The sequence below is a fragment of the Theobroma cacao genome, chromosome 5 (assembly GCF_053813885.1).
Source record: "Theobroma cacao isolate CCN51 chromosome 5, ASM5381388v1, whole genome shotgun sequence".
In the NCBI taxonomy this organism is placed as follows: domain Eukaryota; kingdom Viridiplantae; phylum Streptophyta; class Magnoliopsida; order Malvales; family Malvaceae; genus Theobroma; species Theobroma cacao.
The window spans coordinates 3,531,847-3,558,097 of NC_142643.1; the positions used below are offsets into that span (position 1 = coordinate 3,531,847).

At 38.6% G+C, this 26,251-nt stretch overlaps 2 protein-coding genes across 3 annotated transcripts; one reads left to right on the plus strand and one right to left on the minus strand.

Annotated features, from left to right (window-relative positions):
* The first annotated feature begins 364 nt into the window (after positions 1–364).
* Positions 365–3,133, plus strand: LOC18598028 (D-tagatose-1,6-bisphosphate aldolase subunit). 2 transcript variants are annotated; one of them, XM_007027364.3, is made up of 5 exons: positions 365–811; positions 1,197–1,297; positions 1,509–1,622; positions 1,710–1,811; positions 2,814–3,133. In XM_007027364.3, the coding sequence occupies exons 1-5, from the start codon at positions 610–612 to the stop codon at positions 2,982–2,984; spliced, it is 690 nt and encodes a 229-aa protein (XP_007027426.1). In that variant the 5' UTR covers positions 365–609; the 3' UTR covers positions 2,985–3,133. The 2 variants fall into 2 exon arrangements, with proteins under 2 accessions (XP_007027426.1, XP_007027425.1); XM_007027363.3 differs by having other exon boundaries at positions 370–811; positions 1,506–1,622.
* Positions 3,134–23,796: 20,663 nt separating this feature from the next.
* RAX2 (Duplicated homeodomain-like superfamily protein) lies at positions 23,797–25,627 on the minus strand. Its single transcript, XM_007027365.3, has 3 exons — positions 25,348–25,627; positions 25,054–25,183; positions 23,797–24,711 (listed from the first exon to the last, which is right to left on the minus strand). The coding sequence occupies exons 1-3, from the start codon at positions 25,481–25,483 to the stop codon at positions 23,952–23,954; spliced, it is 1,026 nt and encodes a 341-aa protein (XP_007027427.2). The 5' UTR covers positions 25,484–25,627; the 3' UTR covers positions 23,797–23,951.
* Between the last annotated feature and the right edge of the window lie 624 nt (positions 25,628–26,251).

Consider the following 26,251-nt stretch of genomic DNA (forward strand, 5'->3'; position numbering starts at 1 on the left):
TTAAATAATTGATATTAAAATTTATCTAATTTTTAATGCATAATATTAAAAACGAGATAAATTTAAATTAAAATAAATTTTTATTCTTTATGAATAAAAGAATCATTATAATGAAAGCATTAAACAATTAGATAAAATAGAATATCATCAAATTTCATTTTAATAAGAGATAAATTTAGACTTATAAAATAAAAAAAATTTTCCACACAATTGATATTTTTTAAAATTAAAAATGTGATTCCCTTAAAAGCTATTTATCCAATTGAATTTTGATTTATACAACCATCCTAAAAATTCGAATAAAATTAATGAATTCATAAATAAAAATCAACCTCATTCTTAGTTTTCTCCCAAACAACCAAAATTCAGCGATACAAGAAACGCCAAGTACAGAGAAGTCGTAGACCAATCGTTTCAAACCCGGATTCCCAGCTGCAATAAAGAAAGCCAAAGAACTCCTTCCCTCGCGCCACGTGTCCACTCCCACGTCTGTGGCGTCGAAACTTTTTCCTTCCCCTTTCCTTTCCCCTTCCCTCCTTTTCTCTCCGCCCATCCCTGTTCCTTCAATTCCCTCGGATTTCCTCTTCTGACGAAAAGAAAATCTCTTTAATGGCTAAAACATCCACTATTGTCTTCTCGTCTTGTCCTTCCCTTTCTCGTTGGAGGGAAACCAATTCTTTTCTCCCGACTTCCTTCAGATTCTCAAGTCGTCCTTCTCGTTTCCTTCGTTTCTCTTCCAAAGCTTCCGATTCCGGCAGCTTCCTTGGCGACGATTCTTTTGGTTTCTTTCCTTGGTCGCCTGATAACAACGGTAAAGAAAAAAAAATCTTTTTTTTCCACCTTAATTATGCTTAATTCTTGAATCTTTTTTATTTACTTGGTTTAAAAGAGTGAAATCAAATGATTCATCACAAAACATTTCATATCCGAATCTTTATATGTAATTTTACGCCATTTTTTTGTCATCGGAATGGAAAATTTGCAGTCAACGGAGCAGGGGCAAGATAGATATTTTATACATTAAAATTGTCTCTTTTATGTCACGAGACAGATGATTTAGTTGAATTGATTAAAGGGTCATAGCTGTTAAGGTAAAGTTTAGTGAAAGATGAATATTTCTAGTGATGAATGATTGCATTGTGATTTGTAATGTTGATGGGCTATTAGAATTGTTTGTTTTTTATTCAAATTTGCAGATGTTGAATGGGTTCAGGAGGAGAGAGTCACTTTGTTCACATCAGATGGACTAATTCAAATCGGAGGTTCCATGGTTCCGAGGCGTCTAACTTCTTCAGATGTAAGTATCTTGTCATTACCTCATTTTTATCTTTCTTTGTTGAAGTATTCAAGAGTATTGTATGGATCAATGTTTTATTGACAAAACATTGGCATTTTGAACTTTGATTATGGTATTTGGGATTATAGTCTAGTTTTTTGTTTCTTTTACATAATCTATCATTTTAGAATCTGGTGTTAGTTGGCTGAAGAATTTTGTTATGTGGCAGAAGAAACAGGGAAAATCGAAAATGTCTCAAAAATTTCAACGGTTTCAAGAGAGTGATTACATGGATCCTAACCAAAGCTTGTGTCTAGGTGCTCTTTTTGACATTGCAGCAACAAATGTAAGGAATTTTTAGGCTGTTATTTTGCCATGAACTTGAGGTTTCAATCGTAAAAGACTTAACAGATAAGGGATTTGGTCAATCTAGGGACTTGACATGGGTAGAAGGCTTTGTATCATTGGCTTTTGCCGCTCTATTGAGATGCTCAGTGATGTTGTGGAAGATACTGTTTTGGAACATGGTGGGGAGGTATGCAGCATTGGACCAATATTATCTTTTTTTTTCAATCATTACCATATTGCATTTTTACGTACATGAGGATATTGAATTTTTTTTTATATAATTGGGGAGGAGAGATTTGAACCTGCTCTTTAGGCAGGGAGATTATGTACCAACCAATGAGCCAAATGCTCAGGTGCCATGAAGATATTGAATTGAAAATTGTAATTTGAAATATTATATAAGACACTTTAAAAAATTATAGGTATTATATAAGGCATTCAAAATAAGCTTTCGTCTCCCAGCCTAAACTTTCAAGATCTTATCACCATATCTGCAGTGTTTGCTTTTTGTTCCTTTCTTTATCAGGTAGCATAGTTCATATTGATGTTTAGCATTGATATCTAGCAGAGGAAAGTTTTAGCTAGTATCTTGAGAGTTTGACAGAACTAGCCCATTAATGGCTGAAACTGGGAGTAAGATTATTTGGTTGTTTAACTAGGGACATTGTTTACTTATGTTATTGTTATTGAAAGAAAAAGAAAAAAGCCCAAATCCCGTTAAATTCCTATATAATTTTTTTAACCAATTACAACAATAGTTTTTGGATTTTGTGTTGGAACTTGTGTAAGTGGACCTTCCCCTTGGCTGCCACACAGCAACCTGAGTTGGCGGTCTTGACTCCCTATTTTCCGATTTAATCAGCCATGCCAATCTGATCTAATTTCTAACAAACCATGAAAAGTGTCTGCTGAATTTTCCAATTAGCTGCAGCAGCTTTCAGTGATCATCCGTTTTTAGTATCTTTCTTGGGCTGTGATGCAGAAGTAGTATGTAATTGTTCAATCTCTTGGTTCACTTTCAAAATGCTCTTTCATATCCACCTTTTTTGAAATGTTTCTCTTGCAAGCTTAGCGTAATACTTCTTTCCTGTGTTTTGCATTGGTATATCATCGTGCACTGAATTTTATTGAGGGTTTACCCTTCTGTGGCTACATCAAATTTTGAAATCTGCCTATTGTAAATTATCAGGTTGTTGCGGCAGAGAAGGCCAGTAAAGGTGGTTTGCATGAAAAGCTTACCATGACGGTTGCAGTGCCATACCTCTGGGGTGTTCCGCCTGCTTCTGAGACACTTCACCTTGCTGTACGGAGCGGTGGAGGGATTGTGGAGAAGGTTTATTGGCAATGGGATTTTTTTTAAATAATTTATCAATCTCTTCTAACCATCACTCGTACATTCTGTACATAAAATTGTTGTATTCCTAAGTACAAAGCTGAATGCTGTACTCAAGGTCGATGACCCAATTCTTTAATTGGGAATTGATGTCAATATCCAATTCATTATTCTCAGTTTCCTGTTTTTACCGTCATATAATAATGCCATTGGCCGTGTCGGAACTGCTGATATGCAATGCTCAACATCTAAATTAGATTACATCAAGAATGAAGTACGTACTAAGATTCTCAAAATTCCTTCTTATTCATTTCACAATTTGATATAAGCATTAATCTTTTCCGACTATTTAGTAAACTTCACAGATGTAACATTCAAAGGCTGGGTAAAGCAGGGGCCATGTCTGTAATGTGGTGACAAATACTCGCTGGCAAATAGCTGGTAAATGTTACTATTATTTGTCCGTCTTTTGTTGGTCTCCCATGTCAAATCGTTGCTGGGGGATGATGTAGGGAATCATCTATAAACAGTTATGGTGATTTTTTTTTCTTTGTTTTTTTTGCTTGGATATAAATCTTATATTGGTTATGCTTCTTAAAGAAAAAACCAAAGAGCTAAGCCTGCTAGGTTCTTTACATTACTGCAGAACCATTCAGTCTTTCCCTAAGCATGGGTTTTAGAGGAGGAACTTCTACTTGGTAAAAATAAGGAATTTGTGGTGACATTCATGTAGAAATTTGCATAGAATGAGCCCACAGTATGATGTTTTCGGCTCTCCCTCCAACCCACCATTAGGGAAAGAACAAAAGGAAGAAGAAGAATGAAAAGAGCATAGACATTGGTATATACAATTAATTATGCACCATGGGTTTGGAAAATTTCACCCCCTAGAGTGGACAAGGGAGCTTCTTTTGTTGCACTGATTGTGAAAAAGGTTGAAAAGCTCCAAAGCCAAAGATCTTCCTCTGTTTTAGCACCCCGCCCCAAAACAAGAAAGATCTTTCCGATCAGTTTCGACGCAGCCATTGACCAACTGTGAATGTCAAGTTAATATGAATCCGTGACTACACGTTCTAGACATGAACTAAAATTATTGAACCATCATTCATATGATTAAAGGGCTGTATTCTTCACTTTATAAGCTACCCTCTTAGCTTCTTTCGTAGAAGTTGCTTTTTTAGTCTTTTCGATAGTCTTCATTTTCATACTCTAAGTGTCAACATGAGTCCCTACTTCACTTTTATTAAGTGCTCATTTTGTAGACATTTACCTTTTAATCATTAATTTGTAGTATCATCTCTTGGGAAATGCTCTTTGTCCAATGTTTCCTTGTTCATGTCGTGAAATAAAGGGCAGCAGAGTAGGGCCAGAGGCCGCTGTTTCAGCACAAGATATAGCATTGTAGCTTCAGCCCTGTGACATTGGCGTACGACTACGAACCATCTCTTGGGAAAATTTTTAACCCCAGGAGTGAATAAAAGAACAAACGAATGACCTTTGTCGCACTGAGTAAAAGTCAAGAACCCCTGAAGGAAAATATCTCTCTTCTGTCTTCTCTGCTTTTCAAAGCTTCGATTGACCGATTGTTCGGTCACATAGTAGTTCGTGATGCTATTTACTCCCAAAAACTAACAATTTGAAGCAAAACAATCTAAAATTCCCTACTGTTAGCAATATGGATGCGTATAATGGCGATGTCTGCTCACTTTTTTCTAATGGAACTATTTTTCGATCGAGAGTTTCTTAACATTTTCGTATATAAAACCACATTGAGATATTGAACCATTCATATGATTCGCATGTCTGTCGATCAAGAAATTAGTGAGTAAAACGTGGGAGCACCCCTTGATTAATTTTTCCTGTTAAGATGCACTAGAGAGCCAAATCTGCACGACGACAGCCCAAGAAAGAAATTTGATACTCCTAGTTAATTGTCGGCAGTCGACACCTTTTAATGGTTGAAACTGTTTGTTTTCATCTAATAATTGAGAGTTTTTATGTTAGTTGTTGGAAAAAGATTGGCTTCCTTTGTCCATGGAAGATTTCCATGATATTCTAGCTTTTTTGGCGGTACTTCCTGTCGTAACGTGCGTGTCCGGGAACCCGATCGCTAGACGTGACCTGTGAAAACTCACTAAAAATTCAACTAGGAGTCGCCACCAATCTTTTTTTTACTAGGTGTGATTGGCCACCTATTGACTCGATTCTAATCGATGCAAACTTAAATTAATTTTAAGCCCACCGAAAAGAACCTTAAACCGGTCTACAATTTTCTGGATCTAGGTTCGGGAGTACGGTTATGCCCGGGGAAGGATTAGCACCCCTCGGACGCCCGTTCCATGAACGGTACCATTTTTAGATTATCCTATTGGGCTTTAATTTTTAATTTCACTAGATTTCCTTAATTATTATTTTTTATTTTATCTCCTATTTAACCTAAAATGGAATGCAAATGGGTGGTGAGATGAAATGCATGGCGTGAGATAAAAATGCCGGACAAATAACCTTTTATCGAGGATATTTTCCGAATCCGCCCATCATGCTGGTGGGACTCGGGATATTCTCTCACCTAAGGAATTATCCGAGAAACTCGCCTTCGCAAATTCGACGAATAATTCCCGTCATCGGGGTCATCGTACGTTTTCTTTTTAAAATAATATTTTTGTGCATAATGAACCTAATTCGGGCAAAAGCCTTTTATTAAAGATGATTCTCGAGCCCTCCCATCATACTGGTGGGACCCGAGGACATCTTTTCACCTAAGGAACTTTTCGAGAAATACCCGCCTTCGCAGGATCCCCGAAAGATCCCATCATCGGGGCTTAGACTCGAAAACAGAAATATTTATGTGCAATGATATGTATGATGCAATACGTATATGCTATGCTAATGCAATTATCTATATTTTTTGTTGTTATTAATTATTTTTATTTTATTATCATATTTCCTATTATTATTTCTAATTATTATTATTATTATTATTTTTATACTTTACATTTTTTGTTCTAAGTTCTTTGTTTTTCACTTATAGTTAGACAAATTGTTTATAATTCTATGTTATTTTAGTGAGTAAAAATTATATATTTTTTTTATCGTACTATTTTTATGTATTTTTATATTTTTATTATTATTATATTTTTCATAAGCGATTTTTATTCAAACCTAATGCTTAAGATCTTATTTTATATATATATATTTATTATTATTATTATTTTTTTTTTTATCTTTACATTTCTTATAGTTTATGCCACTTAATGCTCAATATTTAATTTTAAATTAGTTCTTTTTTTACTATTATATATTTATTTATTTTCATTTATTTAATGTCATGTATATTATATTTTCAAATTTATTATTTATTATATGTTTGAATTATTATTATTTATTATTTATTTATTTTTAATTATTTATTTATTATTTTTATCAAGTAATTTTTTGATATAGTCAAACTTTTCATTTATTAAGAATTTCGGAACCTTGAAATCGAGGCCCTCCCATCGTACTGGTGGAGCCTTGATTCGGATTCTGAACCTAAGGAATATCGGCCCGGGATTGCGACTTCTCGCATCCCGATCGATTATCCCATCATCGGCACTAAGTTAAATGATTCTTTATCTATATTAAATAGTTCTTTATCTCCTTCTATTTTGTTCTTTCTCCGTTTATATAGAACTACCTTTTTACCTAATTTGATTTTTCCACATTTTTGTTTCATCATATTTTAATTCTAGTTCTCCCTAATTTATTTTCACTCTTATTATCTCTATATAAATTTTCATGACTATGAATCTCATAAATATGTTCCACATTTCATCTTTTCCCATATTTATATATATATATTTTAAAACAAACAATCCGCTAAATATTATATGTTTTTTAGCTAAATTAATACTCTAATGAAACCAATTAGCTTCCTTTTTTTTATTTTATATATACATATATATATTTTAAGTCAAACTTAGCACCACAAAATCAAGCCAATATATCTATAATAAAAATGAAAAATTTACCTTGTTATGAATAGCCACACCCTCCAACACCGAAACAGTGTCGTTTTGTAATCAAAAGGGGTCTTGGGGTGAGTCAAAACGGTGCCATTTTAAATCTTTGGACCCTCCCTCTTTCTTCACGCACCATTCTTCTCCCTTTCTCCTTCTCTATTTTTCACTGTCGCCGGCACTGCGTCACTTGCAGATCTGGTGCCGCGCCAGCCGTCGCTCCTCCCTCTCTGGTGCCGCGCCAGCCGCCGCTCCACTCTCTCTTCCTCCGTTCGGTGCTCCTTCCCCTCGCGCCAGATCTTCGCTGCTGCTGCTCCCTTTCTCTCTGGTGCCGCGCCAGCCGCCGCTCCTCTCTCTCTGGTGCCGCGCCAGCCGCCGCTCCTCTCTCTCTTCCTCCGTTCGATCCTCCTTCTTCTTGCGCCGGCAGCAGAACACCTCTCCCTCTCTTCTCTATTTTTCTGCCCAGCTCTCCTTCCTCTTCTATTTTTCTGCTCCTTGGTTGCTCTCCATTGTTTTTGAAAGCTGCCTCCCTGCTGCAGGTTCTCCCCCTCCCATTTATACCCGATTTCTGGGCTTTGGAGGGGGCGCTCCAGTACTGCCTTGTCCCTGGGCACCCAGGGGCAAGTTCCACTAACCTGCCAGACGCGAATTTTTCGCGTCTGGCAGGTGAGAGAGGTGCCTGGCAGGGTGCGTCCGCACCCTGCCAGTCGTACCTCTCTCCCTTTCTTTCCATCATTTTTTGTTCATTGTCTTTTTAATCTAGTGTCTACAGCTGCCCCTCTTTGAGCTTTTCGAAAATTCGAAATAGTGCAAAGACGTAGACACTGTATTTGACTAAATTCTTTAATTCTCTTATCAAATTTTATTACATATATATTTATTATTATCATTATTATATTTATATTCATATATATATATTTTTTTAATAAATTCCTTAAAACTGAGGTCACCAGACTTTTAAGATGAACTCCTCAAAACTGAGGCAATGAAAATTTTTAAAAGTGAGCTCCTCAAAGCTGAGGCAACGAAACTTTAAAAATGAACTCCCAAAAAATGAGGCAACGAAACTTTTAAAATGAACCTCTCCGAACTGAGGCACTGAAACCTTAATATGAACTCCTCAAAACTGAGGCAACGAAACTTTTATATGAACTCCTCAAAACTGAGGCAACGAAACTTTTATATGAACTCCTCAAAACTGAGACAATGGAACTTTTTCATTTTTCCGAAATGGTGAAAAATAACCAATTCCTCATCTGAAATTCCTATGATTTTAGAGATAAATTTCCCTATTTTTCAATTGTTTTAAAATTTTGAACATGTCAATTCATCTTCATTAGTTTCCCTTTTTTGGTGTTTTTAGAGCCTTTTCTTTGATCAATGGGGGATGAATCGATCACATTTCTGATCTCTCGTCTTCCTCAATTCATTGCTCATAACTGTTTTCTTCTTCTATCATATGCATAGTCCAATCACTCTTCACATTTTTACTGTGCTCCATTCTATTGCTAATTCCATTCTTTTCTTTCTCTTCTTAGACTCCATTTCATTCCCTGTCAATTACAATCCTTTTTCAAAATATTGCAAACATTTCTTACTTTATCATGCTCTTTATTAAGTATCATTCCAATTTTATGACAAATGCAATGCAATGTACTCATATCTCCTCTTTTGGCAGAATGGAAATGAGGGCATTGTTGGGAGTGAAAGGCTATTTTTCATTAGAAAAAAGTGAAGTTTCTACAATCAAGTATAATGACAAGGAACAAGGGAAAATTGATTAATACAAAAGGGATACAGTCTTTTCTTAATGACTGTTTCGATAGATATTAACAGTAGTCTCAAAATTTTATCCCGAAATAGGCACATTTGTCAGCTCCCTTGCCTTTTGTATGAACATCTCGGATCATGAGCTTCACCCATTCTGTGTTAAGCTTTTGTAGTATTTGGACCTTTCCGTGTCTAGACCGCCCTTTCAGGTTTTCGCCCTAAACACATCTCCCAAATTCAAGCTGCCTTTTCAGGTTTTCAACTTGAAAATTTTTTTTCTCTTTTTTTTTTTTTTTTTTTTTTATTATTATTATTATATATTTTTTTTTATGCAAAATATTTCTTGACAGCATCGGCATTCACCGGGTTGGAAAACTCCCTTCCATCCATCTCCGCCAAAATTAGTGCTCCTCCTGAAAAAGCTTTCTTCACCACGAATGGTCCTTCCCAATTCGGTGTCCATTTCCCGCGAGGATCATGCTGGTTCGGGAGAATTCTTTTCAATACTAATTCTCCTTCTCGGAACTGTCGAGAGTGTGCCTTCTTGTCATATGCCCTCATCATTCTCTTTTGATATAACTGCCCATGGCAAAGTGCTGTCAATCTTTTTTCTTCTATGAGATTCAATTGCTCATAACGAGCATTAACCCATTCGGCTTCTTCCAACTGTACTTCTTTAAGGACCCGAAGGGAAGGGATTTCCACTTCAATTGGCAAAACTGCTTCTATCCCATATACCAAAGAGAACGGTGTAGTTCCCGTGGAAGTTCGGACTGTTGTGCGATAAGCATGCAAAGCAAAAGGTAACTTCTCATGCCAATCTTTGTATATATCTGTCATCTTTTCAATTATCCTTTTGATGTTCTTGTTGGCTGCTTCCACTGCTCCATTCATCTTTGGGCGATAAGGTGTTGAATTGTGATGCTTGATCTTGAACTTGGCACAAACCTCTCTCATCATCGAACCATTGAGGTTACTAGCGTTATCCGTGATGATCCTTTCTGGGAGACCATAGCGGCATATTATTTCTTTTTGGACGAATTTACATACCACTTTCTGGGTCACATTGGCATAAGATGATGCTTCTACCCGCTTAGTGAAGTAGTCAATTGCCACCAGAATAAATCGATGCCCATTTGATGCCTTCGGAGTTATCAACCCAATCACATCCATGCCCCACATTGAGAATGGCCATGGTGATGTCAATACATGCAGTGAATTAGCAGGGGTGTGGATTCTGTCCGCATATATCTGGCACTTGTGACACTTTCGAGCGAAGTCTATACAATCCCTTTCCAACGTGAGCCAGTAATACCCCGCCCTCATGACCTGTCTTGCCAACTTATGTCCACTTGCATGTGCTCCACAAACTCCTTCGTGAACTTCTTCGACTATTCTCCGAGCTTCGGCTGAATCCACGCATCTCAAAAGTGTTTGATCCCTACTTCTCTTGTATAGGATGTTCCCATCCAAGAAGAAATTCATTGCCAACCTTCTAATGGTTTTCTTATCATTTTCTGAGCTTTGATCCGGGTACTGCTGAAATTTGAGATAGTGCACAATATCATGATACCACGGTTTCCCGTCTATTTCTTCTTCTACACTAGAGCAGTGCGCGGGACACTCTCGAAGATTAATCATGATGGGTTGGATCTTGACATTGGTACCAACTTTGAACATTGCTGCCAGCGTGGCTAATGCATCGGCCATTTGGTTCTCCTCTCGGGGCAAATGATTGAAGCAAATTTCATCAAAATTTTCAATCAGCTTTGATACATACTTGTGATACCGAACTAACTTTGAGTCACGTGTCTCCCATTCTCCTCGCAACTGATAAATAACCAAAGCAGAGTCCCCATACACTTCCAAAATGTGAATTTTCCTCTCGATTGCTGCTTGAATGCCCATGACACAAGCTTCATATTCAGCTACATTATTGGTGCAATAGAAGTTGAGTTTAGCTATAACGGGATAATGATCTCCTTCTGGTGATACTAACACGACCCCTATGCCATGCCCCAAGGCATTCGAAGCTCCGTCGAAAAACATCTTCCAATTCTCTTTCTCTGATTCCTCCCCACTTGTTTGACATATTGACATCAAGTCCTCATCTGGAAACTCAAACTCCATTGGTTCATAATCCTCTTCCACCCTTTCTGCAAGAAAATCTGCGATTGCACTTCCTTTGATAGCTTTCTGGGACACATATACAATATCATATTCAGACAATAACACTTGCCATCTTGCCACTCTACCTGATAAGGAAGGTTTCTCGAAGATGTATTTAATTGGGTCTAACTTTGCAATGAGCCAAGTGGTATGATATAGCATGTACTGCCTGAGTCGATGCGCCGTCCATGCTAAAGCACAACACATCTTTTCCAACGAGGAATACTTGGACTCGTATTCAGTGAACTTCTTGCTCAAGTAGTAAACTGCCCTTTCTTTCTTACCAGTTTCATCATGTTGCCCTAACACACATCCCATGGATCCTTCATTTACCGTTAAGTATAAGAGGAGGGGTCTCCCGACCACAGGTGGTGCCAATACTGGTGGACTCAACAAATATTCTTTAACTTTGTTAAAAGCAACTTGGCACTCCTCATTCCACGCCCCCGGATTGTGTTTGCGAAGGAGTTTGAAGATCGGGTCACATTTGAGTGTGAGTTGTGATATGAACCGGGCTATATAATTTAATCTCCCCAAAAATCCTCTAACTTCTTTTTGCGTCTTGGGAGGGGGCAAATCACGGATTGCTTGAATCTTATCTGGGTCAACTTCTATTCCTCTTTCACTGACGATGAAACCCAGTAGCTTTCCTGAAGTGACTCCAAAAGTGCACTTTGCCGGATTTAATCTGAGCTGGAACTTCCGTAACCTCTTAAATAATCTTTCAAGATTAGTCGCATGGTCCTCTGTTTTGCGAGCTTTTACAATCATATCATCCACATACACCTCAACCTCTTTGTGCATCATATCATGGAAGAAAGTCACCATAGCTCGCTGATAAGTTGCCCCGGCATTCTTCAAACCAAATGGCATTACCTTATAACAAAAGGTCCCCCACATAGTTATGAAGGTAGTTTTCTCTCTATCCTCTGGTGCCATCTTAATTTGGTTATACCCTGAAAAGCCATCCATAAAGGAAAACATGGAGTGGCGGGCAGTATTGTCAACAAGGGTGTCAATGTGGGGAAGAGGAAAATTATCTTTTGGGCTAGCTCTATTCAAGTCTCGATAATCCACACACATTCTCACCTTCCCGTCTTTCTTAGGAACTGAGACAATATTTGCAACCCATTCAGGGTACTTAGCTACTTCCAAGAATCCTGCATCGAACTGCTTTTTCACTTCTTCTTTAATTTTCAACAACATTTCGGGTTTCATTCTTCTCAACTTTTGCTTAATCGGTTTGCATTCAGGTTTCAAAGGCAGTTTATGGGCTACAATGTCTGTGTTGAGTCCTGGCATATCTTGATAAGACCATGCAAACACATCTACATATTCATGAAGTAGCTTTATTAGTTTTTCTTTTTCCATTGACACCAACGTCACACCAATTCTAACTTCTTTCTTATTTTCTTCATCTCCCAAATTAATTGTTTCAAGTATCTCTTGATGTGGGACAATTTGTCTCCCCTCCTGTTCTACTAGCCTTAACAAGTCCGGAGTTAAATCATAATCCTCCACGTTTTCTGTACTGTCAAGTTCACTGACACTTGTACCTTTTTCAAAATCAACTTCAAAACCACTGTCATTATCATCTTTGCATTCATTATTTGGAATCCTGGAAGGTAAAGGGAATTGAAATATGTAGAACTATTGTATAGGTAAATAGTTAAAATAAAAGGATGAAACGACACTAATGGAAATGATTAATTATGAGAGGAGATATGAGAAATGCACTACGCATGTCAATTTATTAAAATGATAAATGATAAAAAGCCCGATACATAAAATTCCAATGCTTTTGGGCATAAGCATGGATGTTTAGTTTGCATTACTTTGAAATTGAATCACAAGTGACTGGTAAACTCATGGTGGTCCAGTTGCTCAGCTTTAGATTTGGTGGCCCAAGGTATGTAGTAGGAATCTCATCCGCATTTCTTGGCTGTTCTTCACCTTCCTCCGTTGCACATATTGACAAATCAGAAAAAGTCCCTCCTAGAGCTGACACTGATTCTTGGTTCTCAACGGTGAGTGATTCAGGAAAGATGCAACCTCCAGATCGGAATGTCTTGTAAAGATGAGGATATGTCATTCCTCGGATTTCCAACTCATGCCCCTTAAAGCGAGCCAACCTTTCTTTTCTTCTTTCGGCTATCATTTCTTCTCTTTCCTTCTTAGTTGGCTTGTACCCCAGGCCAAACCTTTCTTCATTTTTGGTAGTGCGTATGGGACTTCTAATACCTTGCAGTTCTTTTCCCAATCCTGCCCCCGCTCGGTATCCTTTTCCTAATATCTGACTGACAATCATCTTGGTGGTTTTGGAAAGCCTCGGAATAGGCGGTGTGGTTCCTTCTCCAACATACGTGGTGTTAACAAACTCGAAGGATCGAAAGGAACATTCAGGCACTTCTTCCGCTGCTTCCACGTAAGGCGTATCTGCTGGCTTGCTTATGAGTAAGTCCTCTTCCCCGTTAACACAGACAATCTTCCCTTCCACGATGAACTTGACCTTCTGATGAAGAGATGAAGGTATGGCCCCAGCCATGTGTATCCAAGGTCTTCCCAACAAATAATTGTATGAAGGAGCAATATCCATAACCTGGAATTCAATGGTAAAGGTACATGGGCCAATTTCTACTGGTATCTCAATGTCCCCTACTACTTCTCTCCTTGTTCCATCGAAAGCTCTTACGATCATCTGACTCTTTCGCATGTAGGACATGTTGATGGGTAAACGGGCCAAGGTCCTCATGGGCATCACATTTAAGGACGATCCGTTGTCAAGCAGTACCTTTGCGACGGTACAACCTTTACACTTGGTAGTGATGTGCAAGGCTTTGTAATTTCCTCTACCTCCAGAAGGGATTTCTTCATCGCTAAAGGATATTATGTTACCCACCGAAATGTTCCCAACAATGTAGTCCAAATTTTCAACCGAGATATCATGATCCACATATGCTTGGTTCAGAATCTTCATCAGAGAGTTCCTATGTGGTTCTGAGCTGAGGAGCAAAGATAGTAGTGAAATACGAGCGGGCATCCGGTTCAATTGCTCGATTACATTGTACTCACTATGTTTGATGAACTTGAGGAACTCGGCAGCTTCTTTTTCTGTCACCGATCTTTTCGAACCATCTGTCGATTCCGGAGGTTGTACCTCTTCTCCTCTAGGACTTTGCTCTTTTTCCTTTCCCTTCTCATTCTTGAGATTCTCGAATGCTTCCGGTGAATAGCAACGCCCGCTGCGGGTAATCCCTCCAACACCAGTTATATTGGCAGCATCATCTTGAGATTCAGCTATCCATTTCTTCGCTTCCGAAACTTGTACATTGCAGTTGTAGTTCCATGGGACAGCTTTGTTGTCTTTGTAGGGGAAGGGTTTAGGGACTTCGATGACCATCTTGGCATGGTTTTTGTCCTCCACAAGCTCTCCTTTTGGTTCGTAGAAAATGGTCAAAGGTTTTATCTTCATTGGGTGAGTAGACTCCTTGGATATCATGTTTACTGCTGACTCTGAAGCTTCCGTATAGAACTCGATCTTTGATTCGTCCATCATTCTTTGCACTTCCTTCCGGAAAGAACTACAACCCTGGATTGAATGTCCCACACATCCTTTGTGGTACAAGCAACATAGTCTTTGGATATCTCGTGAGTCATTCACATTAGGACATTCAGGCCACACCTCGAGCATATCGGCCTTTACCAAGGCTTCAAATACTTTCTCCATGGAGGTTTCCACTTCCCGAATGCTCCTTTTAACATACACCTTCCTTTCGATTGCATTTACCCCCGCCCCAGCATGATTTGGCAGTGGGTTGTTGTTAACATTCTGTTCTGGCTTTTTTTCAAAGTTCAGGATTCCTGCCTTGATCAACCCTTGCACCTTATGCTTAAATGCCGTGCAATTCTCAATCGAGTGACCTTCGATTCCGTAATGGTAATCACAATGGGCGGACGTGTCATACCATCTTGGGAACGGAGGTTTTAATGGCTCTATGTATAAGGGAGCTACTAGATGATTTGCAACCAACTGAGTGAAGAGTTCAGCATAAGGGATTGGGATAGGGTCAAACTGCACTTTCTCTTGCTTGTTTCGCCATCCTCTTGATTCACCGGTAGTATGGTTGTTTGAAGGTGTTGTTTGTTGTGTGGTTGAAGCTGTAACAGGTGTGGAAGCAGGCGGGTAAGGTGTCCGTTGGATGGGATTATATGGGTACGGGTTAGGGAAGGCATTTGGCATAGGCGGGTATGGGTATGGGCTTTGTGAAGTGTTGTGCACAGCTGGGTAATAGGGGTATGGTAGGTATGGCTGGTAAGGGTTGTATGTTCCTCCTTGGTGTTGTCCTGAAGTAATGGCTTGGGGTTCTCCTTCTTTCCTCTTGAAAGTTCCCCCTTTCCTTGTGTTTGCCATATCACCTCCTTCTATCTTCCCTTGCTTAATGGCAGTTTCTATCATTTCTCCCGAAATCACCATATCAGCAAAGTTCTTGGTGGCACTACCAACCAATCGTTCATAGTAAGGGGCTCGCAAGGTGTTAACAAACATTACAGTGGTTTCTTTCTCAGTCAATGGTGGCTGAACTTGAGAGGCCACATTCCTCCATCTTTGAGCGTATTCTTTGAAGCTTTCAGTGGTTTTCTTCTCCATGTTTTGTAAAGAAAGGCGATCTGGAGCCATATCTGTAACGTGCTTATACTGAGCTACAAACGCCCGAGCAAGGTCTTTCCACGTGTGGATTCGATTGCGGTCCAGTTGGACGTACCATTTTGCTGCAGCACCAGTAAGGCTATCTTGGAAGCAATGTATCAAGAGTTTGTCATCATGAGCATATGCGGCCATTCTTCTACAATACATGGTGATATGTGTGACCGGACACTTGGTTCCATCATACTTCTCAAAGTCTGGAACTTTGAACTTTGGGGGTATAACCACATCTGGAACCAGACAAAGCTCAATTGCATCCATAGAACAATACATTCCCATTCCTTCTACCATGCGCAGTCTTTCCTCAAAAAGGTCAAATTTTTGATGAGTATCGGGATTATCTTTCGATTCAACGGATCCACATTTGAGCTTCTCTTGTTCCTTTGGATCATCCAAATCAGGCACAGAGATGGGATCTGAAGGACTTGCCCCTCCAATTGGCCTTTGTTGAGCATAAGTCGGTGGTGGTCCTATTGGCATCCCAAAAAATGGATATTGACCCATGGATGGCATGGGAATAGAAGCATTCCTTGCAGGTGGAGGTGTAAATCCTGGTGGATACACGGGGTCTGTATTGGTTTCTGTCTGTTGAACGGCTTCTGGTGTACCAAAACTCCCCGCCACTTTCTTTCCTTTATCTGTAGATATTAACTCCAAAATTTTTGATAACTGACCCATGATTTCTTCTTGCTTCTTCTCAATCTTATCCATCCTCTCTGAATGCTCGTCCCCCATGATCTTAGAACGGGCTCTTGTATTGTATCTGTGGAGAATTTGTTTTTCTGGAATTTTGTTCTATTAGTTCAAGGAATAAGTTAGAATTTTATATTGAGTGCATTATTATTTATTATTTTTGTCTGAATCATGCATTATGATGCAAATGAAATGTATTTGAATAGAAAAAATATTGGCCATCCAACATTTACCATAAGAAAATCCGCATCCATAAAACTTAAATATCCAATTACATCATTGTCTAAAACCATTCATAACTATCAAAAAGAAAAACCGACTTTGTCATATTGGTCCCTAACCATCTTGAGGTGACTGATCAACCGCTCACTCAATTCATCCTTGGGAAGGATCTCCCGCCTGAGTTCTTCAGTCTTGTCTGCCATTACTCGAGCTCTAAATGCCACTTCTCTCATCTGCCTCAGTATCCATTGCATTTCAGCTTCTTTCCTTTGAAGGCTTTGTGCGCATGAATTGTTTCTTTCCCTCATTTGGAAATATTCTTGCCTTACTGCTTCATACTGTGCCTTATAGCCCTCCATGGCAGTTTCCAACATGTCGCAGTCATTTTTCAACTCTTGGATGGTTTGTTCTTTCCTTTGTACCTCGTGCTGCAAAGCGTTGTTGGCACTTTGGAGTTCTTGTATTCGGGCTAACAGAGAAGAATTTGCCACGCTCGCTTCCTCAAACTTGCTTTGCCACTCATCCCGCTCTTTCAAAGCCACCCGTACCTTTCTTGCAGTTTCTTTCTTCACTTCTTCTAGCTCATCCTCACGCCTACGCTTCATATTCATCATCTCCTTTTCAAGTCTTTTCCTCGTTAACTCACTCTCCAACAGGACGTCTTGAGGTTCTGGGTTTACGGGATGTTTGGATGGGTTCTTCGGGGGATGTATGACATTTTTCACCCTTTGGTCATGCCAAGTATGATATCCTGTGGTGACTTCATCAGTAACCCTTCCCTGATCTACTCGGCAAGTTTTCTTCCAGTCTTGAGCAATTTCCTCAATTCTCTTTAGCGTTTCTGGCTCTCCATATGTAAACTCTAACTGGTCGAGCTGGTGAGTCATGGGCACGAATTGCTCAGATCCGAACTGTCTCCGCACCATTATTGGGGCATAGCTGATGGCTCCCCAAGGTCCCATCAGTGGTACCCACGGCTTATCCCCACATTTATACATTACTTGCATTCGTGGCATCCATGGAGCTCTCCAAGTCACTTCAATGCTCATTAACCTCCGGAGCCTTGTGACCCACTCTTCTTTCCTTTTGTAGTCAGGCCATTCACTTTCGCAGAACTCAAGGATAGGACAACTCGCAGACAGATAAAGCTTTCGAAATTTGCTCTCTTTGCATTCGAAATGGCTTTTGATCCATATGGTTAGGAGTTGAGCACATCCGATGAACCGTCCCTCACCTTTGCGTCGACAGAAATTCAAGGATCTGAAGGTTTCAGCTAAGATGGACGGGGCCGGGTTGATGCTCCTTGTCACCTGATCAAAGAAGTCTATGACTGACACCTCCACATGACCTAGAACCTTTGGGAAGACCACTAAGCCGTAAATCGCCATCGCAAAAGCCAAGAGACCTTGTTCATCCTCCATGTGTTTTTTAATATATCCGTTCAAGAAACTCCACGGAAGGCATTCTGTGTCTCCTTTCTTCTTCAAATGCTGATCCACTTCCACCGTAGTCATTCCTAATAACTTGGCCAACTTTCGTCGGTGTCCCGTCTTCTGGGCCCTCCAATAGATCTTGTCAGGCTGCATATGGTCTATCCGGAGCAGAGAGGAGTATTCTTCTATGGTAGGGGTCATGTCCACCTTGTTAAAGACAAAGCAACGATATGAGGGATCCCAAAACTGGACAATGGCTCGGAGCATCTGGTCATCGACTGGTACATATAGGAGCCATGCAATGTGTCCATACTTGTTCTGAAAATCGTCTCGGTGAGCACGTCTCCATTGTTCCCAAATTCCTACCATCTCTGTGAGGTCATTCTGCTGAAGATCCAAGTGAACTCTCTCGGGTAAATTTGAGATATATCCTTGGGTCAAACAGTCTCCTTTTTCCTGTTGAGTCTGCCTCATCTGTAACTCTATCTCATAGTCATTTCTGTATATGTTGAGCGGGCCGGCTGATGACGATGCCATGGATATAACTGGGATCTCTTAGGTTGAATGTTGTGTAGCCAATATTCCTCCTATATGCAATTACGATGTATGCAAATGAACATGTAACATGCGCATGACAAGCAAAATAAACTTAAGTTAGTATGGTAAAAAGAAATAATGTGGTGTTAAAAATAATAAGAGAATAACAAGCAATATCATGGGTATTATTGTCTACTCCACGATACTTTATTATCTCGGGGCATAATTTAAAATGGAGGGAGTGGAAGAAATTCCTTCATGTGTACCTATTTATAAGGTATGTTCTCACGGGTATGGCTCTTTCTAAGGTTAAGCTGCTCTCGGTACTCTATATGCTGAGCGGGGTTTATAAACAGAGCTAAGGTTCCCAAATCGTTCCTCACTGTCGTCCACGCGGACTAGTAAGGCACCCCGGTCCTCACCCATTACAGGCTTCAAACGGACTAGGTTCGATTTGAGTGGGAGTCTTCACTAGCCCGTGCGGAGGTTATCACCTCACGAGAGCGTAGCTACTAAACTCCCTCCTAAAAAGGACATAACCCGGGTGGAGGGTTTATGCATGAAGGTAGAACGTGCTGTGTGTGTGAAGGAAATCATGAGTTCAAAGTAACAATCTCACATCCCTCTACCTTAAATCCCCACAAGTATTAGAAGTAATAAAGTAATAAATGCGAAATAAACTAATGTACCAAACAAAGTATGCAGTACAAATCATTAATATTAAGAAAACAGTGAATTATTTAAAGCCTTGGATAACCTATTATTATTTTTTATGGCTCGACTCTCTAGTCCCCAGTGGAGTCGCCAGCTGTCGTAACGTGCGTGTCCGGGAACCCGATCGCTAGACGTGACCTGTGAAAACTCACTAAAAATTCAACTAGGAGTCGCCACCAATCTTTTTTTTACTAGGTGTGATTGGCCACCTATTGACTCGATTCTAATCGATGCAAACTTAAATTAATTTTAAGCCCACCGAAAAGAACCTTAAACCGGTCTACAATTTTCTGGATCTAGGTTCGGGAGTACGGTTATGCCCGGGGAAGGATTAGCACCCCTCGGACGCCCGTTCCATGAACGGTACCATTTTTAGATTATCCTATTGGGCTTTAATTTTTAATTTCACTAGATTTCCTTAATTATTATTTTTTATTTTATCTCCTATTTAACCTAAAATGGAATGCAAATGGGTGGTGAGATGAAATGCATGGCGTGAGATAAAAATGCCGGACAAATAACCTTTTATCGAGGATATTTTCCGAATCCGCCCATCATGCTGGTGGGACTCGGGATATTCTCTCACCTAAGGAATTATCCGAGAAACTCGCCTTCGCAAATTCGACGAATAATTCCCGTCATCGGGGTCATCGTACGTTTTCTTTTTAAAATAATATTTTTGTGCATAATGAACCTAATTCGGGCAAAAGCCTTTTATTAAAGATGATTCTCGAGCCCTCCCATCATACTGGTGGGACCCGAGGACATCTTTTCACCTAAGAAACTTTTCGAGAAATACCCGCCTTCGCAGGATCCCCGAAAGATCCCATCATCGGGGCTTAGACTCGAAAACAGAAATATTTATGTGCAATGATATGTATGATGCAATACGTATATGCTATGCTAATGCAATTATCTATATTTTTTGTTGTTATTAATTATTTTTATTTTATTATCATATTTCCTATTATTATTTCTAATTATTATTATTATTATTATTTTTATACTTTACATTTTTTGTTCTAAGTTCTTTGTTTTTCACTTATAGTTAGACAAATTGTTTATAATTCTATGTTATTTTAGTGAGTAAAAATTATATATTTTTTTTATCGTACTATTTTTATGTATTTTTATATTTTTATTATTATTATATTTTTCATAAGCGATTTTTATTCAAACCTAATGCTTAAGATCTTATTTTATATATATATATTTATTATTATTATTATTTTTTTTTTTATCTTTACATTTCTTATAGTTTATGCCACTTAATGCTCAATATTTAATTTTAAATTAGTTCTTTTTTTACTATTATATATTTATTTATTTTCATTTATTTAATGTCATGTATATTATATTTTCAAATTTATTATTTATTATATGTTTGAATTATTATTATTTATTATTTATTTATTTTTAATTATTTATTTATTATTTTTATCAAGTAATTTTTTGATATAGTCAAACTTTTCATTTATTAAGAATTTCGGAACCTTGAAATCGAGGCCCTCCCATCGTACTGGTGGAGCCTTGATTCGGATTCTGAACCTAAGGAATATCGGCCCGGGATTGCGACTTCTCGCATCCCGATCGATTATCCCATCATCGGCACTAAGTTAAATGATTCTTTATCTATATTAAATAGTTCTTTATCTCCTTCTATTTTGTTCTTTCTCCGTTTATATAGAACTACCTTTTTACCTAATTTGATTTTTCCACATTTTTGTTTCATCATATTTTAATTCTAGTTCTCCCTAATTTATTTTCACTCTTATTATCTCTATATAAATTTTCATGACTATGAATCTCATAAATATGTTCCACATTTCATCTTTTCCCATATTTATATATATATATTTTAAAACAAACAATCCGCTAAATATTATATGTTTTTTAGCTAAATTAATACTCTAACGAAACCAATTAGCTTCCTTTTTTTTATTTTATATATACATATATATATTTTAAGTCAAACTTAGCACCACAAAATCAAGCCAATATATCTATAATAAAAATGAAAAATTTACCTTGTTATGAATAGCCACACCCTCCAACACCGAAACAGTGTCGTTTTGTAATCAAAAGGGGTCTTGGGGTGAGTCAAAACGGTGCCATTTTAAATCTTTGGACCCTCCCTCTTTCTTCACGCACCATTCTTCTCCCTTTCTCCTTCTCTATTTTTCACTGTCGCCGGCACTGCGTCACTTGCAGATCTGGTGCCGCGCCAGCCGTCGCTCCTCCCTCTCTGGTGCCGCGCCAGCCGCCGCTCCACTCTCTCTTCCTCCGTTCGGTGCTCCTTCCCCTCGCGCCAGATCTTCGCTGCTGCTGCTCCCTTTCTCTCTGGTGCCGCGCCAGCCGCCGCTCCTCTCTCTCTGGTGCCGCGCCAGCCGCCGCTCCTCTCTCTCTTCCTCCGTTCGATCCTCCTTCTTCTTGCGCCGGCAGCAGAACACCTCTCCCTCTCTTCTCTATTTTTCTGCCCAGCTCTCCTTCCTCTTCTATTTTTCTGCTCCTTGGTTGCTCTCCATTGTTTTTGAAAGCTGCCTCCCTGCTGCAGGTTCTCCCCCTCCCATTTATACCCGATTTCTGGGCTTTGGAGGGGGCGCTCCAGTACTGCCTTGTCCCTGGGCACCCAGGGGCAAGTTCCACTAACCTGCCAGACGCGAATTTTTCGCGTCTGGCAGGTGAGAGAGGTGCCTGGCAGGGTGCGTCCGCACCCTGCCAGTCGTACCTCTCTCCCTTTCTTTCCATCATTTTTTGTTCATTGTCTTTTTAATCTAGTGTCTACACTTCCTCTCTGTATGTCTTTTACTTTGATGTCTTGTGATAATGCACTAGAAAAAGATTAAATAACCTGCATAGACATGCTTATTATGTTGGGACAATTTGGAGATTAGAAAGGTTATTACATGAAAAGTTGTCTTGTGACACATCAACAAGATATGATTATTGCCCCCCAAAAAACAGTGTGATTGGATGTTTTATGTCAAGTTATTTGCTTGGATATTGGTGCTTATAAACTATTTGAGTTATCAACTTTTTATGAAAGGATCAAGCTCTGATTAAGCTTTTCTTTATTTGGGTGTGGTTCATGGCTCATGCAAAAAGATAAGAGCTTATGTTTGCATATTTAGACTCTTCCTAACGCTAGTTCTTTTAACAAATTAATGAGGACATTTTTTATTTAATAATTACTTGCATGATCAGCTACCATGAAGCTCTTGAAGGTCTGGTACAAGATGGATGATTAATTAAGCTTTATAAAGAGAATTAAATAAGCTATAACTTAAGTATGGTGATTTAAGTAGGAGCCTGGAAATTGATGCTAACTCACTAACAAACATCCAGAAGCAAATGAATAACTTAATGTGGTTGAATCTTATAATTTCCACAAAGATAGATTAAAATCTCATGGATGATCAGTAGGTGCAACACCTTTTGACCTTTTACACCCCACTAGAAAAGACATTCCCAGAAACTCTTTCCCCATATCTTTAAAACCCCATTTGTAGATTTTTGATGTTAATAAATAATGCCTATAGCTGGCAAAACCCATTAAATCTAACCAAAGATGGCACAAGAAAACAAAATGGTGAAAAGGTCAATGGATTCATCTTTTTCAATAATATTTTGCTTTTCTCTGTTTCTCATGGGAGATAAACAAAACAGCTAAACCCATTAGCCAATCAAATTGATAAACCCAAGGCATCATTATCCTGAGATCATATGATTTTGTAGCTCCTTGGACTGCTTCCCCATGAGGATTCTCTGCCACTTTGCATTACACAAATGACCTTGAATTTTCTCCTTTTGTTATATCTCAGTTCCCCCAAGTTGGATTTGTTTATCATTTCCCTCATTTTCTAATCAAGCTTTTTGCCTCTCCATACCGCACCAATCCTAATCAATTGGGTACTCAATAATTGAAACCTGCCTCACATCTGTCATGGTGCCGATCGTCAACCATTGAAACTCCAAAATTTGCAGCAGCATGTTTTGCTCACTGCAAAAATAATAAATGTGATGAAATAAATTCATCTGTTTTACTCTTCAATCCTCCAAAAATCATGCATTAATCAATGAAGATCAATAACATGTAATATAATAGAACGTGTACCATCCCCTCCTATTTTAACTAATTGGAGGCAAAAATATAAACTATACATCACTTTTGGCTTAATCAGCCTACAATATTTCATAGAATATTAAATTATATTGCACTCTCTCTCTCTCTCTCTCTATATATATATAGATAATCTTCAGACTTGTTTAAGAAGACTTAGATTAGGATTAACATCAAGTCATTTTTAAATCTTGAGGGATAAAATCCACAAAGATATATACAAAGACCGTCGACCTTGGGTTTGACTAGATTCAAAGTTAATCAATGAGAATTCATTTAAAAGAAAACATTTTAGAAATAGGAAATTGATAAAAAAATTGGATTAAACAAGTTGAACGCTTAGTTTTCAAGTTTTGGTCCTTGAAAAAGATGATAGCTTCTCTGGTTTGATGACAATTAAACAATTATTTCTGAGTTGTTGCGGTAAAAATACTCTAGCCTATAGCAGCACATACATCATTTCCCGAAAAGAAAAGCACAGAGGAAACTTTTTCACCATGTACTGTCAAAAAACTGTTTCCATCAGAAATCCACCCCCAAAGCACATAACTCAAGTCTAAATCTGAAATCTTGAACCCATTCCCTCCCCTCACCCTTCAAATCCATCTGATTTTACACACAGTCATAGTCAGATCAATAGTACATAACTTTTTCTTCTGCCTTGTTTTCATCAAAAATAAAGCTGCTACAGCTACTAGTGCAAATTAGCTGCTTAATTTCCTCAAGCCCGTAATCTAATGGTACTGTTTCACCCCACAATCCATTTGACGACTTCTCAGACCATCCGTTAGCACAACCTCCATTTGATGCCATGAGCGTTTGGCTTTCATCAGCTTCATTGCAGAAATAACTGTGCATGCCCATTTGTTCACCGTTATTTGCACCATTGCTGCCCCTCGCACCGCCATATTCATACTCTAATTCTTTGTTTTGGCTGATTTGGTTGCTGCAAGACCCATCAGAAGAACTACAACTAGCTTCACCTCCAAACATTTGGAGGCCATCCTGTAGTTGGTAATGCTGTGTAGGACCCAGTAAACTCTCCCGCGGTTGAAGTACGGATGCAGCAGTTACACAAGAAGCACGGCTGTTTGAAAAATTTGAGGAATATGATACTTCAAAGCATCTAAAAGATCTAGCTGGCGTGTTGTAGGTGTTGTTGCTGCAATTGTATAGTAACGTTGACGATGGTGATGACAAAGGAGGTGATGGAGATGGGGAGGAAGTTGAAGATGATTGAAGAAGAGATGAGAAGCTAGCATGGTGAACGTGATGAGGTTTTCTATGAGATTGGGGAGCCATGCCAAAAAGTTTCTTCTTGAGCTTTGTGTTCCAGTAGTTCTTGATATCATTATCAGTCCTGCCTGGCAACTGAGCTGCTATAATTGACCACCTGTAGTAGTTTGTGATGGGAGTAAGTTCCATTAGAAGAAATTTAAGTGAGCTGTTTTTGAAACTCTACCTCCACACTCTTGAGAAACTAAACACGGCATGCAAAAGGGCAGAATCAGAAAATATGATCTAAAATTAGCATATTCTTGGAATATTAAATTAAGTTTATTCTTGAAAGGGCAAAGGGAAAAAGAAGTCTTTTCATGCTTGGTTAATTTCTCAGGAAACAAAAATCTTGGGAGAAGATTCTGAAACAAAAACTTATGGAGACCCAGATCAAGTTTAAAAGGTATGATATGACAAATAGACATTTTATTTGGAAAAGACAGGATGATTAACATACCTGCTACCAATGCTTGCATAGAGAGTGCAGATTATCCTATCTTCATCATCAGAGAATTCTCCATGTTTAATATTAGGCCTGAGATAGTTAAGCCATCTTAATCTGCAACTTTTCCCACATCTCTTAAGACCTAATACAAACCAAACGCATTCAAGATCACCAACAAGAACTATTGAAAGGACCCTTTACATGCTACTTCACACTCACCAAGAAGAAAAAGGAGGAAAAGAAAAACTGAAAAAGAGGAAGAAAAAGGAGGAAAAGAAAAACTGAAAAAGTGTTCTTATATATTACCAGCTTTTGGTGGGAGAGCAATCCAGTTCCCTCCAGTTCCCTGTTTCTCTATGTACTCCTTTAACTTTGCATCTTCTTCAGGCGACCAGGGACCTTTCTTCACATTAGCCTTATCACAGCAAGGAGCCCTTCCCATATCTTTTATCTCTCTGTCTCTCACTCTTAATTAACTTGTTTGAATACTGAAAAACGAGCTCCTTCAACTAACAACAAGAGGTTTCTTTCAAAGTTATGGTGGTGATGGTTGTGAGGGAGGCTGCCTAGCTAGCTTTTGTTCCAAAAGAAGACTTCAATTTGTTTGGGGGACTGAGGGAAGATGCTAATATAGAGAGAGATAAAACAGAAGTCAAAACACAGGCCGTCTAATTTCAATCATCCATCTGTTTTCTATAACTCCTGTTGCTTGATTAGCTGAGAGAACTTTCCATCATAAACTAATCAGGCAAAAGGAGAGAGCCTTCCTAACAGGACCATCAAACTAGCTAGGCCTTAACTTGGTCTCTTCTTTCCACACTCGAAAGAATCCAAAGTCTGCTCAAGTAATGACATACAATTTTGCATTGAAAATGATAGGCTATAGTTTTTATTATTTTTAATATTATCATTTTTCAAATCTTATAGGCAAAGTCTTAGGGCTGCCATTGTCATTTGCCAATGTGGACGCCTCAATTAAATACTATTTTTCCATCCATCATATTTTATATGCTGATTTATTTTTCTGCAGTTAATGAGATTGGACCTCTCTATAATTATAGTATGATGGTACTATTACTATATACTATACTACAGTATTTTATTTTGCATAACATCATCAAATACGGCTCGTAAAATTAAAAGGAAAATTATACAAAAACAAAGTCCAAATCATGTTTAGTAGAGGTATATATATATATATACACACATC